We start from the raw sequence: 16,114 nt of genomic DNA on the forward strand, positions 1-16,114 counted from the left end.
TGAGTAACTTGAGACCTTCATGAAAGACTATCATGAAAACCCATATGATACAATCACTGGGAAGTATCTCAGGCTCTAAATTTGGACACATCTAACTATCTTCTTCCTAAAATCACCCCAGAGTCTCCCACGCCATGCAGGGAAGATGATCCAACACCATGCCTGGCTCTGTGTGCATGATTTGTGTCATGTAATAAGGGCCTTTGGGATCCACCAGTATAACCCCAAACAACCAACATAGGTTTGGAAAATTTGGTGTGAGAGCAGGCACATGGAGAAAAAGCTTACACCTTGGTAAAACTAAAGCACTCCTCCAATTATAGGGCAATATTTCTGTCTCTTTAAAGTCAAATAGTTCCTTCACTAGCTCCACCCAATCTGAGCTTCCTGCTTCAGAGGTTTAAAGGGTGCAAACACTTTTTCCTCACAGTGAAAGCAAAAGCAGCAGCTCAAACAGATTCTTTGGAGAACAATGGGGAACTTATTAGCTCCTTCAAAAGAAGGTGAGCCTGGCCTGGGAGCAATGGAGGCGTGAGGGGCAGCAGGACATAGGGGTGTGCATGGGTGTGGGTTCTGGTCCTAGAAGGGGCTGGGTACTGTGCCAACAGCCCAGCAATGAGGATGCTACCACAGGGGTCTTGGTAGAAGGCAGGGTGGGACTGAGGAGATTGAGTGGCCCATGTCCACACGTCTCCTATTTATCAGGACAAACTTGCTGAACAGCATATCTTCCATCATTTGCTGTCATGACAGAGTGAGTGCTGCCTGACACCCCATTCATTTCCCTTAGTGGGAAACTAGTGTCCTCAAGGCAGGTCTTTAGAGCTGGAAGGCAATTTAGAGACAAGTCTGGCCCAATCCCTCTCTTACCTGAAAGAAAATCTGAATCCCAGACGGTGTGCATGTGGTATTATCAAATTCCCCGGGATTCCCAGGTCACAAATGGCACAGGAAGTCTAGAATTCAGCTGGCGGTGTCCTTTCCCACATTTAAGGAGAGAAATGGTGTGATCAACAGTGTAACAGAGGAGGTAAGGAAGGGGTGCCTTGGGGATAGAATGAGCTATTCTATAGAAAACAAATGTGTGTGAAGCCCTTTGGTTGCCTTCCCTAATTCCAGGGTTGCTACTAGTTCACGTTTCTGGAGAGAGAGTGAAATACCTCCCCTGGCCTCCCATGATCTATTTCTGATCCAATGTAAACAGAAATGTAGAATCAAGGACCTGAGAAGGAACCAGGAAGAGGCCAGAGCTTGCAAGGGTTATGCATGAGCATAGGGGTCAGACATACTTTATATTGGATCCCTCCTCTGCCCAAAGCCCATTAGCGCAGTGACCTTGGGCAACTTTCTCAGCATTTCTGAGCCACATCTATTTCCTCATTTAAAAAACTAGAGTGGGGGCGCCTATCTGACTCTGTGGGAAGAGCATGGGACTCTTGATATCAGGGTTGTGAGATCGAGCCCCACGCTGGGTGTAGAGATAAATTAACTAAATAATTAATACACTTCAAACATTAGAATACTAAAAATTACTAAATTACTAGAATACTAAAAATTTTATCATTTTATCAGTAAATATTTACATATGTATGTCTGGGAGATAAAGGTCATTAAAATATACCATGATCAGACTTCAGAAAGCAACTAGAATTTTTAAACAATTACCAGGTGTATTCCAATCCCCAGATTGTCTCATAGATTTTAAAATTGAAATCAGGGGTGCCTGGGTGGCTCAGTCGGTTGTGTGTCTGACTTCGGCTCAGGTCATGATCTCACAGCTCGTGAGTTCGAGCCCCGCGTCGGTCTCTGTGCTGACAGCTCAGAGCCTGGAGCCTGCTTCTGCTTCTGGGTCTCCCTCTCTCTCTGCCCCTAACCCACTCGCATTCTGTCTCTGTCTCTCTTAAAAATAAATAAACATTAAAAAAAAATTTTTTTTAAAAATAAAATTGAAATCAGCTCCAAATATGGTTTATAAATTGCAATTATTTTAAGTTTAATTTGATAAATAAGTTTTCACCTTTCTGTTTCTTTTTGTAAAATGTGTCTTTTAAAGAAACGGTTGATCTTTATCCAAGAGAATTGGACAGTGTACATTTTGCTCGTTAAATCCTCAAGATGTCATATGACATGTTCTTCTAGTTTCAATGTTTGTATAAATTTAAATTTAAGGAGAGGCTTGATCAGATTAAGGCTTGCCTGGTTATTGGGTGGCAATATTTCATAGGTGCAGTTGTAAACGTCCAGCAGAAGGCACCTTATATATTCTTCTGTCTCTTTCTGTAATGTAGCAGACAGTAATGATAGCCTAGACTAACTTTGTTTCATTAACGGTCGCAAATTATAATATTATAATTCTATCATTCTTTCTTCATTTATTGGATGGCATAATCCTTTAAAAAGAAAGTTCCCCTGAATCATACTTTCATTTCCATAAGGTGTAGTTAATAAGACAAAAGGAATGCTTGATTCTTTTTTGTCCATGTTCAGACTGATGACATCATTTCCTAGCATACCCCAAAGAGAACACTTCATTTCTTTTGCGTTGCTGGTATTGTTATGAATTCATGAACTTCAACATATTTGATGAATTTTAATCCATTGAAATTATTATTCTCATTGGTACACAAATTACCCCATCTCTGTCTGTCCAGTCAACCTCTTCAAGTTGGCTCTGTAGTCCTTTCGGTAAGATCCAAAAATTGTTTTTTGAAAGTGATCTCTGCACCCAATGTGGGGCTAGAACTCACGAACGTGGGATCAAGAGATGCATGCTGTATTGACAGAGCTAGCTAGGCGTCCCACGGTCTGAGTAGTTTCTGGTAGAATCCTCGCTTTCTAGTATGAGTAGATAGTCTAGGATCCAAGTGTACATTTCATGGCCCACATCTGGAATCGGTACCTTCTCCTAAGAGTCCTAAAGTTTTTGGTGGGAAATGGCATTTGAAGGGCACAGTATGGGTGCTAAGGGTGTTCATTGCCACTGGGTTTGTCCTTGGGCTTCAAAACTACACATGTGCACAAAAAGCTAAGTATAGGACAGGATTCCTGAAAGCAATTTAAGATTTTCTTGACGTTTTTTCCCCCTATTTGGCCTTAAACTATATCCCATTAGGACATTAGCCAATGAAGCAACTGCATTTTCAAGTTTCTTGGACCAATTCTTTGTGTGGTTTGTCTATTACACCAATTACTATGTATTTAATTTGCTTTTGATTTTTACTAGTTATCTTAAAATATAGTTTTTGTTTATAATTATGAAGCTATTTACAGATGTTCCTCACTTTCCACAAGCAGAACGTTCCTATGAAATCTTTTATGAAACAAAATGACATAAAGGATAGAAGCCATTACTATCAAAGTACATGGAAAAAGGGTGCGCATTCCCAGATCTCCCCCAAATAACCTCCCTTATGTGTTTCTGATACTTTTAGACACAACTTGTTAACAGATGCACAAATTCAATTGAGAGAAAGCCCACATACTCATCTGGCTCACAGCTCTGGTGGCTGGATGGTGAACCCCTGTGTGAGGTTCCCGGGGAAGGTGATTGGCAGCTGGCGTGGACAACGACCCACTCGGCCTCTCTATTAGCTCAACTGGCTGTAAAACAAATGCGGAACGCTGTATTCGTGTTCAGCTTTTTTTTGTACAAATGAAAAATCCTCTTTGAATTTATGTCAGCCAGCAACAGCAAGTACACATGTAGGTCTTTCATAAAGGAAAAGAGCTGTAATTCGAACTCTCAAAAAGAAGGAAGTACATGCTTTCAAGACAAATCTATGAAATCGAAGTATATTCAAAACAGTTTCCAGCTTCTACCTTGTCCCCCGCCTTATTCCTCCCATCCCTCTGTCAGCAACTTCTTTGGTGACGGTTCAGATGATCTGCCATTGCTTTTTCATGTGCATGAAATATATGTTGCACTTTGTACCTACAGTTCATGTTCCTCCCCACTAGAGAAATGACAGTAAAGTAAATATTATTTTCTTCACTTTGCCTTTTTTTTTTTTTTTTTTTTTGCTTAGTGAAATATCCTGGATATCTCTCCATCCTGGCATAGAGAGGTATTTCTTATTCCTTTCTACAGTTGGATAGTACATCACTGTGTGTATATACCTTAGTTTATTCAACCAGACTCCTACTGGTGGGTATTTGGTGGATTTTTTGTCTTTAATTATTACAAATAGTGACACAGAGAATAAACATATGCCAATGTTTTCCTGTGTTTTTGTCAGTGTAGCTCTGGGACATGAGGAAGGGGAATTTCTTCCTCTACCCTTCAAAGTCTTCCAGCTGCACTAAGAATTACATTCACTTGAGGCAGATTAACAAGAGAAAAAAAAAGCAGTGTGCACAAATGCTCAGTAATGAAACTAAGACCAAGAGAATTGACCAAGGCAGGCAGTTTTTATACTTTTTAGGCAAAGAGACGATGGATCTGTGAGGGATTGACAAAACAAGGAAAACTTAACTTTGGGAGCATCTGTTAGGGAGGAATTCTAAAGAGACTTTGGGCTGGGGTAGTAAATTAGTAGAAAGTAGTGGGCTGTTTATACAGTCTTCTTGGCTCTAAATCTCCCATCCCTGGTCATAAGGGTGTCTCTTTACCTCCTGGGACAGGAAGGGCACCTTTTACACGGGAGATTTGTTTCCTGCTTGCAGGGGGACAGAAGAGGGTCTTAGTAATCTTCCCATACAGGCTGTATCTTAAGTTAATTTTATTTAAAATAGTCAGTATGCCGGGGCCCCTGGGTGTCTCAGTCGGTTGAGCGTCCGTCTTCGCTCAGGTCATGATCTCACAGTTCGTGGTTTCCAGACCCGTGTCAGGCTCTGTGCTAACTGATTTTTGGAGCCTGGGGCCTGCTTCAGATTCAGTATCTTTTTCTCTCTCTGCCCCTCCCCTGCTCACGCTTTGTCTCACTCTGTTTCTCCAAAATAAATAAATGTAAAATTAAAAAAAAAAAAGAAATAGTCTGTATGCCAACATTGCACGTTTAGGGGTGATATGCCCTTTACCACTACAGGCATAAATCCTAAAATTGGGACTCACAATCCAAGAATAAATGTATATGTAATTTGTATGATATTGCTAATTTCTCCTCTGTAGGTTTTAGACTGTTTTTCAATTTCATTAGCCATGGAGAAGAGAACCTGTATCCTCTCAACCTTTACTGACTGATTATAGCAGCAAATTTTTGGATTTTTGCCAAATCCGTAAGTGGAGAAATAGTATCTCAGTGTAATTTTAATTTACTATATTTAGTTATTTTCTTTTCCTATGTTGAATTTATTTTTCTCTACTTTAAGGGAGTGTTCATATATTTTTACATAGTTGAGGAGCATTGGCATTTCTTTTTTTTCTTTGAACTGTCTATTCCTATGTCTTGCTCCATTTTCTATCGAGCTATTGGAATTTGCCTCTCTGCTTTTAGGTATTCTTTGTGTAAGGGGAGAATTCACCCTCTTTGATATAATCTGACATTCGTATTTTAATTGTCTGTGATGTTCGTTGTCTCCCCTTGTCTTTTAGGTCTTTATGTAGTCAGATGTATGAATCCTTTTCCTTACAATCTTTCAAATCTTAGAAAGAGTTGCCCCGCCCCTAGGTTACAAAGGATTTGTCTGAGTTTCTTCTAGTATTTATGTGGATTGATTTTTAGTGTTTATATTTCTAATGTATTTGGCAAGTGAATGGCGTGAAGACGTGGGTGCAGTTTTGTCTTTTTCTGTGTGGTTTTCTAGTTATCCCAATGCTGGTTATTAGTCCATCTTTCTCCCCATTGCTGTGAGATGCTGCTTTACTGAAGATAAATGTAACGTAATACATTTAACTGGATACTCATGAATATAGTAGACCAATTAGGACTATTTCTGAATTGTCTGTTTTTGTTTTCTGTTCTGTCTCTGTTCACACACATGTCATACTGCCTTAATTATAGGGGTAAGATATTTTACTACCTGGTAGAGATGGCCCTCCCTCATCATTCTTCTCTTTTTTGACTCTACAGGCTATTTTTCTTTCTTCATTCATCCAAATGAACTTAATAGTCAACTATTTTAGCTGCAGAGAAAAAATGGTGACAAATTTGTTAAAATTTATATTTCTATAAAATCACATTAAAGAAGTATCTGTTAAAACAGCATTGAATTTGGGGAAATGTCTGTTCTACATCAAAGTATTTTTCTTCTTAACTCTACTAAAGGGGATGTATTGTAACAATCCATTTTCTCATATTGAACCACCCTAGTATTTCTGAAAGAAATCACACTTAATTATGGGGTATTACTTTTTAGTGTCTGACAATTTATTTGGGATTTTTGCATTAGTATTCGCAAATGAGACATGTCTGTAGCTTTATTTATTGGTGAAATCTTTGTTAGCCTTTGGGATCAATATCATACTTGTGGCATAGAAAGAACAGGAAAGATTTCCTTTTGTTTTAAGTCATCAGGAATAGTTTAAGAAAGGTTAAGTGAGATCCCCATGAAACCATCTGGATCTGGTACTCTTTTGTAGGGGAACTCTTTAACTACTTTATTGTTTCTTCCATGGTGAGTGAATTGTTTCATCTTTTTGTCTTTATGGGACCAACATGGATAGTACACTACTGCAGGTTTTCATGGAGAAACACAAAGGAGATAAGAGGAATGTGATGGTTTCCACTTACCTTCGTTGACTCTTTTTCTTCTCCTTCCCTTTTTTATGACATGGCAGACCCTCAGGACAACAGTCTGAGGATTGTTTTGGTGGGGAAAACTGGAAGTGGGAAGAGTGCAACGGCAAACACCATCCTGGGGAGTAGAGTCTTTGAGTCTAAAGTTGCTCCCCATGCTGTCACTCCCACGTGTCAAAAAGCATCCAAGGAATGGAAGGGGAGAAAACTTCTTGTTGTTGACACCCCAGGGCTCTTTGACACCAAGGAGACCCTGGATACCACATGCAGGGAAATCAGCCAGTGTGTCCTCTACTCCTGCCCTGGGCCCCACGCCATCGTCTTGGTCATCCATCTGGGCCGCTACACAGATGAAGAGCAGAAGACCGTGGCATTGATCAAGTATGTCTTTGGGAAGCCAGCCTTGAGGCACATGATCGTGTTGTTCACTGGCAAAGATAACTTGGAGGGGCAGAGTCTGAGTGACTTCTTAGCAGATGCAGATGTGAAGCTAAAAAACATCATCAGAGAATGTGGGAACCGCTGCTGTGCCTTCAACAACAGAGCCTCAGAGGCCAAGAAGGAAGCTCAAGTGCAGGAGCTGGTGGAGCTGATAGAGGAGATGGTGCAGAGCAACGGAGGGGATTACTTTACTGATGCCATTTACGAGGACACAGAGAAGAGGCTGAGACAACGGGAAGAAGACCTGAAGAAGATCTACACCGATCAATTAAATAATGAAATTCAACTAGTAGAAAAGGAATATGCTGATAAATCACAGGAAGAACGGGAGGAAAAAATAAAATGGCTAAAGAGGATTTATGATGAACAATTAAAAAACATCAGGGAAGAAGCTGAGAAGGGCATATTTGAACATGTTTTAGATGGGATTAGGAGGGTGCTTTCAAAAATATGGCATATGTTTTGGCAGTAAAGAACATTTCATTTTTTCTTTTGAATTTATGATGATTTGCGATAGTGGTAGATTGTAGTTTCCATAGATAGCTGTGACAGTAGCTTCTACTTATTCCTCCTATAACCTGACCCTGTTACTCCTGCCACTGACTTGCGGGGCCTGTGTCCTCTACCTTGGAACTGGGCAGATCTGGGACCATTTCAATTAATAGCAGATGGTTGAAGCAACACCTTGTGACTCTAAGGTTACATGTGGGCAATGCTTCCTTGCCCTGTTGGGGTTCTTGCCCTTGGAACTTGACTGTCATGTTGTGAGAAAGCCCAGGCTGCCTCTTGAGAGGCCCCCATGCAGAGGGCCTGAAGTCACTGGCCCACTTCCCAGCTCACCTTTCATTTGTGACTCACACCAACTTGCCCGCCATGCAAATGAGGCAACACAGAAGCGGGCCTTCCGGCTGCCCCGCCATCTCAGGCGAAGTTGCAGAAAGCAAAGATGATCCATTCCCACTGAGTCCTGCCCAAATGGCAGCTTTATGAGAACAAATAAATGATGGTTTTTGTTTTTAACCACTGAGCTTCAGAATGGTTTGTTATGCAGTGAGAACTAACCAGAACGAAGCGTCTTTCCAGCTCTCAGTCCCCACCGCCTCCCCTTGCCACCTGTCCCTCTTCACACAAAGTTGGCATAATCAGGCAATGGCATATAGAGTTCAAAGACTCAGGAAAATTCAAATCAGAAATCCTGCACATGTTAAGTGTCTGAACCACTGGTCACATGCGTCGTTGCACCGCATGGCCACAAGTACTATGTTAGGGAGGTATCGGGTTTCTCTGGAAAGATTGTTCTGGGGTTCATGGAGATCTGAAAGTCACAGGATTCTCTTACTGTGTTTCTCTCTTTTCTTTTTTTAGGGACCATCCTAACTTAAAATGTCTCCACTTGTATCTGAAAAATCCCATCTGGGCCACATAGTCTTCATTTGCCTCTGCAGAATCACACTTCACCCAGCTCTTTGCCCCCTGAGGCTGATCTAGTTGCACTACATCGGTGGGATCTCTTGCTCTCTGACTTCTGCCTGGCTGGCCAATGGGAAGTCCAAGTCAGAGGCCCTGTGGAAGTAGAAAAGCAAGGTTGGGGTGTCCATTCCCCCACCTCTCTCTCTGCAGGGCCATCTCTGACTAACTGCAACCCTACGCCAAAGCTCACAGCTCCTCCCTTGGTGGCCTTTCTACCCAACTCTTCTTCTGCATTCCAGTCTTTCTTCACCCCTTCAGGTGGGACTCAATTTTCTTATCGATACTATCAATGTCACTGTGGTTTCCAAATTCCCTGCGTCCACAGTGTGTAAGAGGCCCCTTCTCTAAACTTTCTCCAAGTACCTAATGAGAGCAAACTATCTTTTCCCCGTGAGAACCTGATTGATAAATCTTATGGTACTCAGTTCTCTTTCAGAGCATCTTTATTGTTGTTGATGGTTTTACATTCCCTCTAGTGCTTGTTTTCTGACACCAGAAAATCTCTTTTTACCCTTCCATGCTGTGACATTTGCAGTAAGTAGATGAAAGGTTCTGTCTTGCTAAAATAATAGAGAAATTTCAAAGTTAGATTGGTGACTGTCAGTCACTCACAATGATTGCAGACATCCCAAATCCAAATTATTAGAATTTTTATTTGTCCTTTGTTTTGTCTGTGAACATGACTGAGAGTATTTACCATATCAGTGACTTTTCAGGAGACAGATTAGAGATTAACTCTGGAAAACTTAAGAATCTAAATACCAGCTCATTCTAAGATTCATCACCAGTATTCAGAACGCAGTAAAAGCAACACGGAAGAAAAAATCCTCTCCTGAGAAAACATGTGTCAAAGACAAAGTGAGAACAAAGTACTCTTTGCCATCATGCAGTTCTTATGTTCAAAAGTACTTCCTTGTAAGTGACTCATCTGTGTGATGGTATCTCTAGAGAGGTAAGTATTCATGCTCTCCTGACTTTTTTCATTTCAGAACCGTTTAAAAGATATTTTCTCTCAGAGATATGCAGAAGCATTCTTAATACAATTAACCTGTGTGAGGGCCGTTTTAATGTGCAGCTTATGTGAGCTAATTTCTTTTTTCCCAACCTTAGGTTCTATTTTGGAAGGCAACACATACCCAGAGAAAAACGAGTAAATCAGATAAATCATTATCTCTTCACCTGACAATTGAAATATTGCTCACTCACTTCTTAACATATTTTATGTCCCAGTTTTCCCTGAAGATGGTTCTATTTCAGTGCTGAAGACTGTGGTATTTCCAGCGCTTAATGTGTGCATGATCCCTGTTGTTGAAATAGGTGATAGTCATGACCCATGATGGGGCATTTAAACAAGGATTTATAGAAGAAGACCTGAGGAAGGATTTAGGTGTGAAGTCTTCTGTGAAGGATGTGTAGGATGTGTCCATGTGGGTGATGGGTAGGATGATCATGCTTCTGTTCAGAAACAGGAAAGTTCAGGGTGACAGGTAAGATTTTCAGGGGAAGGGTAGAGTCAGGAGCAACAGCGTTCAGTTAGGTTTGTGACAAGTTGAATATCAGATGTCAAAGGTAGGGTCCAATGTAAATGACCTGCATTAACTTGAAATCTGGGTCCGAAGGTTATGTGAAAGGCTTGGGGTAAATGTGGGTGGATATTAACATAAATATCTCCAATTTCAGCTGAATCTTTCTAATTTCCAATACCACACAGTCAAAAGCTATATGCCAGAAGATCCACATAGGATGCCCAAAGGAAGAAGCGGGAACCAGTTTTGTGAGATTTATTCCTTCAACTAATTTTTTTTTTTTTTTTAAATTTTTTTTTCAATGTTTTTTATTTATTTTTGGGACAGAGAGAGACAGAGCATGAACGGGGGAGGGGCAGAGAGAGAGGGAGACACAGAATCGGAAACAGGCTCCAGGCTCCGAGCCATCAGCCCAGAGCCTGATGCGGGGCTCGAACTCACAGACCGCGAGATCGTGACCTGGCTGAAGTCGGACGCTCAACCGACTACGCCACCCAGGCGCCCCTCCTTCAACTAATTTGATAGATATTTGAAGGGGTCAAGAGGAAAGGACTTTTTCTTTTTAGGTTTTATTTAAGTAATCTCTACACCCAACATGGGGCTCCACCTCATGACCCTGAGATCAAGTGTCTCATGGTCTTCCAAATGATCCAGCCAGGCATCCCAGGAGGAATGACTTTTAAAAGAGAATGCTTCAATTATAGGTACAATGACAAATTTGAATTGGTCAATTCTTGGGGTTCATCTGTAGAGCAATCATCCCCCCAGTGCAGAAGGTGACCCAGGTGTAACCGTGTGACTATATAAGGGAAGCCCCACAGGGACTCCTCTCTGCGTGCCATATCCAGCGAGATGGAGGTTTTCTTTTCCCGAAAGCTAGTGAGGTGGCCTCAGGACTTTGATGCTGCCAGACGGATGTGGGTGGTGTATGTTAAGAGACTTGATGTGTGTCTTTTGGAGTTTGGCTTTGCTCCCTGCTGGTCCCATGGGATACATGAAGGTTATTGCTGTGTTCTGTGGAGGGAGCAGGGTACACACGGTGGTGGCTGTCTTGGAAGCAGTCAAAACTTTCACTAAGGAGCAGGGAGGGGGGGCAAAAGTATAGGTTCCTCATATCAAATGTGGGCCATACAGTAGGGAGGCAGCCAAAGCCAGTTTGAAGGGGACTTGCCCAGGGGCCCAGCAGGGATCCCAACAGCTTCTGTGTGGACCAGAGGTCTGGAAGTCCAGGCACCAGGAACAGACATGGAAGCAATCGGCGGGAGGGGAGAGAGTGGCCGTCTGTTGGACTTGTGATTGCAGATTCCCAGGGAAGACTCTCTAAAGACTCATTAAAGGTCTCCTGGGCGGGGGAAGAGGCACTAAGTATGCTGCCACCATCCCCCACCCCCACCAAGGCCAGACTACACCTGACTGGTCTTCAGTGTTCCTGCCTCTTCTCCCCCAGCCCATGAGCAATCAGAGCCAAGGCAAGGACAGGAGGAGAAGGGCAGGTTGGGGAGAGCTCTAAGCAGCCCTGTCTACACTGCAGGTTCTTCTCCGGGAGCAGGTATATGCCAGGGATTGTAGAAAATGTACCCTTCAGTGAAACTGAATAATTTTTTAAAGTGTTTATTTATTTTTGAGAGAAAGAGAGGGAGACAGAGTATGAGTGGAGGAGCGGCAGAGAGAGAGGGAGACACAGAATCTGAAGCAGATATGTATTTTGCTGATTAATTTTCATTCTTTCTCTTTCCTAATACACACTGAAAGCTAAATTGTAATTTTTCATAGGCTTTGAAATGCAGTAATTTAATTACACTTCATTCCAAATATTGATCAATTTCTGTTTTTGTCTCTTTTGACCCATCAGTTATTTAAAACTGTGTTCTCCAATTGCTAAACATATGACATTTTATTTACTTTTCTTTTAATTACATTGTGGTCAGGAAATGTTGTCTATGGTATTTCAAAAATTTTAGAGCATTTCTTCATGGACAAACATAAGAACAACGTTAATAAATTTTTCCTATGTACTTGAAAACAAGTGGCTCAGAAATTTCATGAAATAGTCTACATATGCTCATTAGGTCTAACTTATCAATCATGTGTACTTTTTGATTTTTTTGTATCTGCCTGTTCTAGCAACGAGAGGTGTGTGTTAAAATCTGTCACCATACATGGAGATTTGTCTGTTTCCTCTTGTGATTTGATTATTCCCTTTATACATGTGATGCCTCCCTTTGTGGTGCATATCAATGTAAAACTGTGTTTTGTCTTGACGAGTGGGACTACTTACACCTGATGAACAGGGCAGGTGTTTCGAGACCGTGGTGTGCATTCAACTCATCTTCTCTACTCTCCCCACTCTTTACCCTCCCTCTCTGATTTTCCTTCTTTTACAAGGGAACATCTCATATCTTTTGTAATTTACAAATTTGTTTTTTGTTCATGTTCTGCTCCTTCAAGGACCACTAAACGATTCAGAAAGGCAAGGATCCTTACCAGCTCTAATTGCTGATGTATTCAGTTGCCCAGAACAGTGCCTGGCACATGATAAGCTCTCGCGAATTATTGAATGAAAAGTCTATGTAGTTTGATATTCTGTTCTTATTTATTTAGAATGTGCTTGTAGGTTTACCTACACTTTTGCTTTCAAGTTTTCCCTCACGTAACGTTTTTGACTTGGATTTCTTCTTCAGTTCCCTCCAAAACTCTTTATTTTTTTTAACTGAAAACATTGGTGCATTTATCATAGTTAAAACTTGTGACTTATGGGGATGCATATTTAAAGTTTTAGTCTTTGCTTTTACTTGTCCAACCTGTTCCATATTTCTTTTTCTTCCCCTTCCTCTGTGTGGTTTAACTTGAATGATTTGGATTTTTTTTTCACATTTTGTGTTTTTCTCTCCTAGTTTGGAAATTATGTATGCTTTTCCTGTAATCACCCAATGATTACAACATACATTCTTAATTGTTCAAAATCTCAAGAAATCCGTTTTAATCTTCTTCATATACAACAAATTAGAACATTTTAATTCCATTCCCACCCTCAACCCCAATCTATATATTGTTATTGTTGAATATTTAATTTTCTCATTCTCCCCCTTTAAACCTTTGGAAGCATTAGTATTATTTTACACAGTTTGCATTTGTTTAAACTTCCTTTTTTTTTTCACCTGTGATTTACTATCTGGATTACTTTCCTCTTGCCTCAGATACATTCTTTACAAATTCCTGTAATAAGATTGTGCTATTGTCAAGGAATGCCAGTCTGTGTTGCCTGAAATGGGTGTATGTATTTTGCCCTTAGTTTTGACAGCAATTTTCTCTGAGACTAGGATTTCAGGTTGATTGTCATTTTCTCTCAGCACACTGAAAACCTGCCTCCACTGTTTCCTGGCTTCCTCTGTTGAGCACCTGGCTGGCTAAGTTGATATAGTGCTTGAGTCTTACTCTCAGGGTCATGGGTTTGAGACCCATGTTGATGGGTGTAGAGCTTACTTAAAAAAAAAGAGGGGCACCAGGGTGGTTCAATTAGTTAAGCATTCAGCTCTTGGTCTGGGCTCAGGTCATGATCTCACAGTTCTTGGGATCAAGTTTCACAGTGGGCTTTTCACTGACAATTCAGAGCCTGCTTGGGGTTCTCTCTCCCCCTGCTCCCTCCTGCTCACTCTCTATCTCTCAAACTAAGGCAAAAGAGCATGATATAAGATTTAGAGAATTTGGTGACTCATTAAAAATGAACAACATCCGAATAATAAGGGTCCCAGAATATGAAGACAGAGAACACAGAGAAGAAGGTTTATGTGAGGAAATCATACCAGAACACTTTCCTACCCTGAGGAAAGACAGACATCAAAACCCAGGAAGCACAGAGAACTCCCATCAGATTCAAGGAACACCAACTATCAACAAGTCATTTCATATTCAAATTCACAAAATAAACATACAAGGAAAGAATTGTGAAAGCAGCAAAGGAAAAAAGCCCTTAACCTACAAGTGCAACCAGATCAGGTTCTCAGCAGACCTATCCACAGAAATTGGCAGGACAGAAAGGAGTGGCGGGATATATTCAAAGTGCTGAACTGGAAAAGTAAGCAGCCCAAAGCTCTTTATTCAGCAAGGTTGTTTGTTCAAAATAGAAAGGGAGATAAAGTGTTTCCCAGACACAGGAAAACTATAGACGTTTGTGACCAGTAACCAGCCTGGAATGAAATTGTGTGGGGGACTCTCTCAGGGGAGAAAAGGTGAACCAAAGCAAAAAAGACAAAAGCAACAAAGACCAGAGAACACCACCAGAAACTCAAACTCTAAAGGCAACACAATGGCAATAAATTCATATCTTTCAGAACTCACTCTAAATGTCAATGGACTAAATGCTCTAGTCAAAAGACACAGGGTAACAGAATGAATAAGAAAACAAGTTCCATCTTTAGGCTGTTTCCAAAAGACCTATTTTATTATTTTTATTTTTATTTTTTCTCTCTTGTTTTTAATATATGAAATTTATTGTCAAGTTGGTTTCCATACAACACCCAGGGCTCATCCCAAAAGACGCCCTCTTCAATACCCATCACCGAGCCTCCCCTCCCTCCCCTCCCCCATCAACCCTCAGTTTGTTCTTAGTTTTCAAGAGTCTCTTATGCTTTGGCTCTCTCCCACTCTAACCTCTTTTTTTTTCCTTCCCCTCCCCCATGGGTTTCTGTTAAGTTTCTCAGGATCCACATAAGAGTGAAAACATATGGTATCTGTCTTTCTCTGTATGGCTTATTTCACTTAGCATCACACTCTCCAGTTCCATCCACGTTGCTACACAGGGCCATATTTCATTCTTTCTCATTGGTGTGCACATTTTCTTAAGCACCAATTCTCTGATACAGATTTGTGAGAAAGGACAATGAGATAGGGAGATTTTAATTCTATTTTTCATTCCTCTTAATAGTTGCTTTTGTAGGAAAAATGCTTTGAGCGGGCTTATGGAAATGAGTCCCTTAGACTTTAAGTCAATTGCTTCTTATGGAGCAGTGTGGAGTACACGGGGAACAGCCTACGTAGCAAAATTAAACATAGACGCTGCACAGCTACCTCGTTCTCACCCTCATGGTGAATTCCCTTGACAATCTCCCAACCAAATTTCCATACAATTCTTCATGCTTCTTCATTCCTCCATGAACTGAGGAAAAGACAATATACCTCTTGCTTTCTGAACCTGGAGAGGTGGAATCTGGGACACATGTCTCATTGGTTTATTCTTTCTTCCTCTCTGTTTTCTTTCCCCTAGAAGAAGACAGAGTGTTCTCAACTTCAATTATCTGGGCATCTACTATATAAATTCTATTGTGCAGCAAGGGAGCCCTGGGCTTTGTCATGCATGTCGGACAAGTGATAGACTATAGGCAATCCCTTGTAAAGAAACACCAACCCTGGATTACAAGGCTGTCATGTTTTCACAAATCCTTTTTTTCTTTTTTAAGTCTAGAAGCTGTTTCTTCAGGTTTTTCTCTATACTGTGTGAAGCATTAGCATGTATCAGAGCCATCGGGAAGTCTTGTTAAAGTACAAAGCCTGATTCAATAGGCTCGGGGTGGAGCTTGAGAATCTGCATTCCCTACAGGTTGTGTTGTTCACAGGTGTTGCCCATGCTGCTCTTCTGGAACCATACCTTCAGAGTGACCGCCCAGTCGCAAATAATGTCACATTTGAAAGGGACAAAGTCATTTCAATCATATTCAAGGCATTTCCCTCGTTCCAAATGTTACCAGCTAGATTCAGAATACCGAAGACTCCTCCTCCCCAAGATTCTCAAGTATACATTGAAAGAACTAAATCATAAAGGCAAAATACCAGATTTCTATCCAAAGTCTAGGACTCCCTAGTAAAGAGGGAGTGGAGACCAGAGCAGGGGCCAAAACCCAAAGTTGGAAAACTTTATTCTTCTCCCTGAATGGAACAGAGCTAGTCGCACACCCTCGGGCCATCTGACAACCAGATTTACTGTCCAAGAAGGTGACTCAGCTGGGA

At 41.1% G+C, this 16,114-nt stretch overlaps 2 protein-coding genes across 6 annotated transcripts in view; both read left to right on the top strand.

Annotated features, from left to right (window-relative positions):
* The window catches only part of LOC132677342 (GTPase IMAP family member 7-like), a 275,671-nt gene that overhangs the window by 179,060 nt on the left and 80,497 nt on the right, over window positions 1–16,114 (top strand). The gene's annotated exons all lie outside the window — the stretch shown is intronic.
* LOC145712414 (GTPase IMAP family member 7-like) lies at window positions 435–8,135 on the top strand. Its single transcript, XM_078437790.2, has 2 exons — window positions 435–503; window positions 6,716–8,135. Exons 1-2 carry the CDS (start codon window positions 473–475, stop codon window positions 7,585–7,587), a joined length of 903 nt encoding a protein of 300 aa, XP_078293916.2. The 5' UTR covers window positions 435–472; the 3' UTR covers window positions 7,588–8,135.

This window comes from Panthera onca, chromosome A2, assembly GCF_046562875.1.
Source record: "Panthera onca isolate mPanOnc1 chromosome A2, mPanOnc1 haplotype 2, whole genome shotgun sequence".
NCBI classification, from domain to species: Eukaryota; Metazoa; Chordata; class Mammalia; order Carnivora; family Felidae; genus Panthera; species Panthera onca.

What these genes read in the sequence shown, in the direction of transcription:
- LOC145712414 (XM_078437790.2), top strand. Translation starts at nt 473, where the DNA reads ATGGGGAACTTATTAGCTCCTTCAAAAGAAG. An exon ending in ATTAGCTCCTTCAAAAGAAG is followed by an intron (nt 504 to 6,715) that starts GTGAGCCTGGCC and finishes ATGACATGGCAG; the next exon opens with ACCCTCAGGACAACAGTCTG.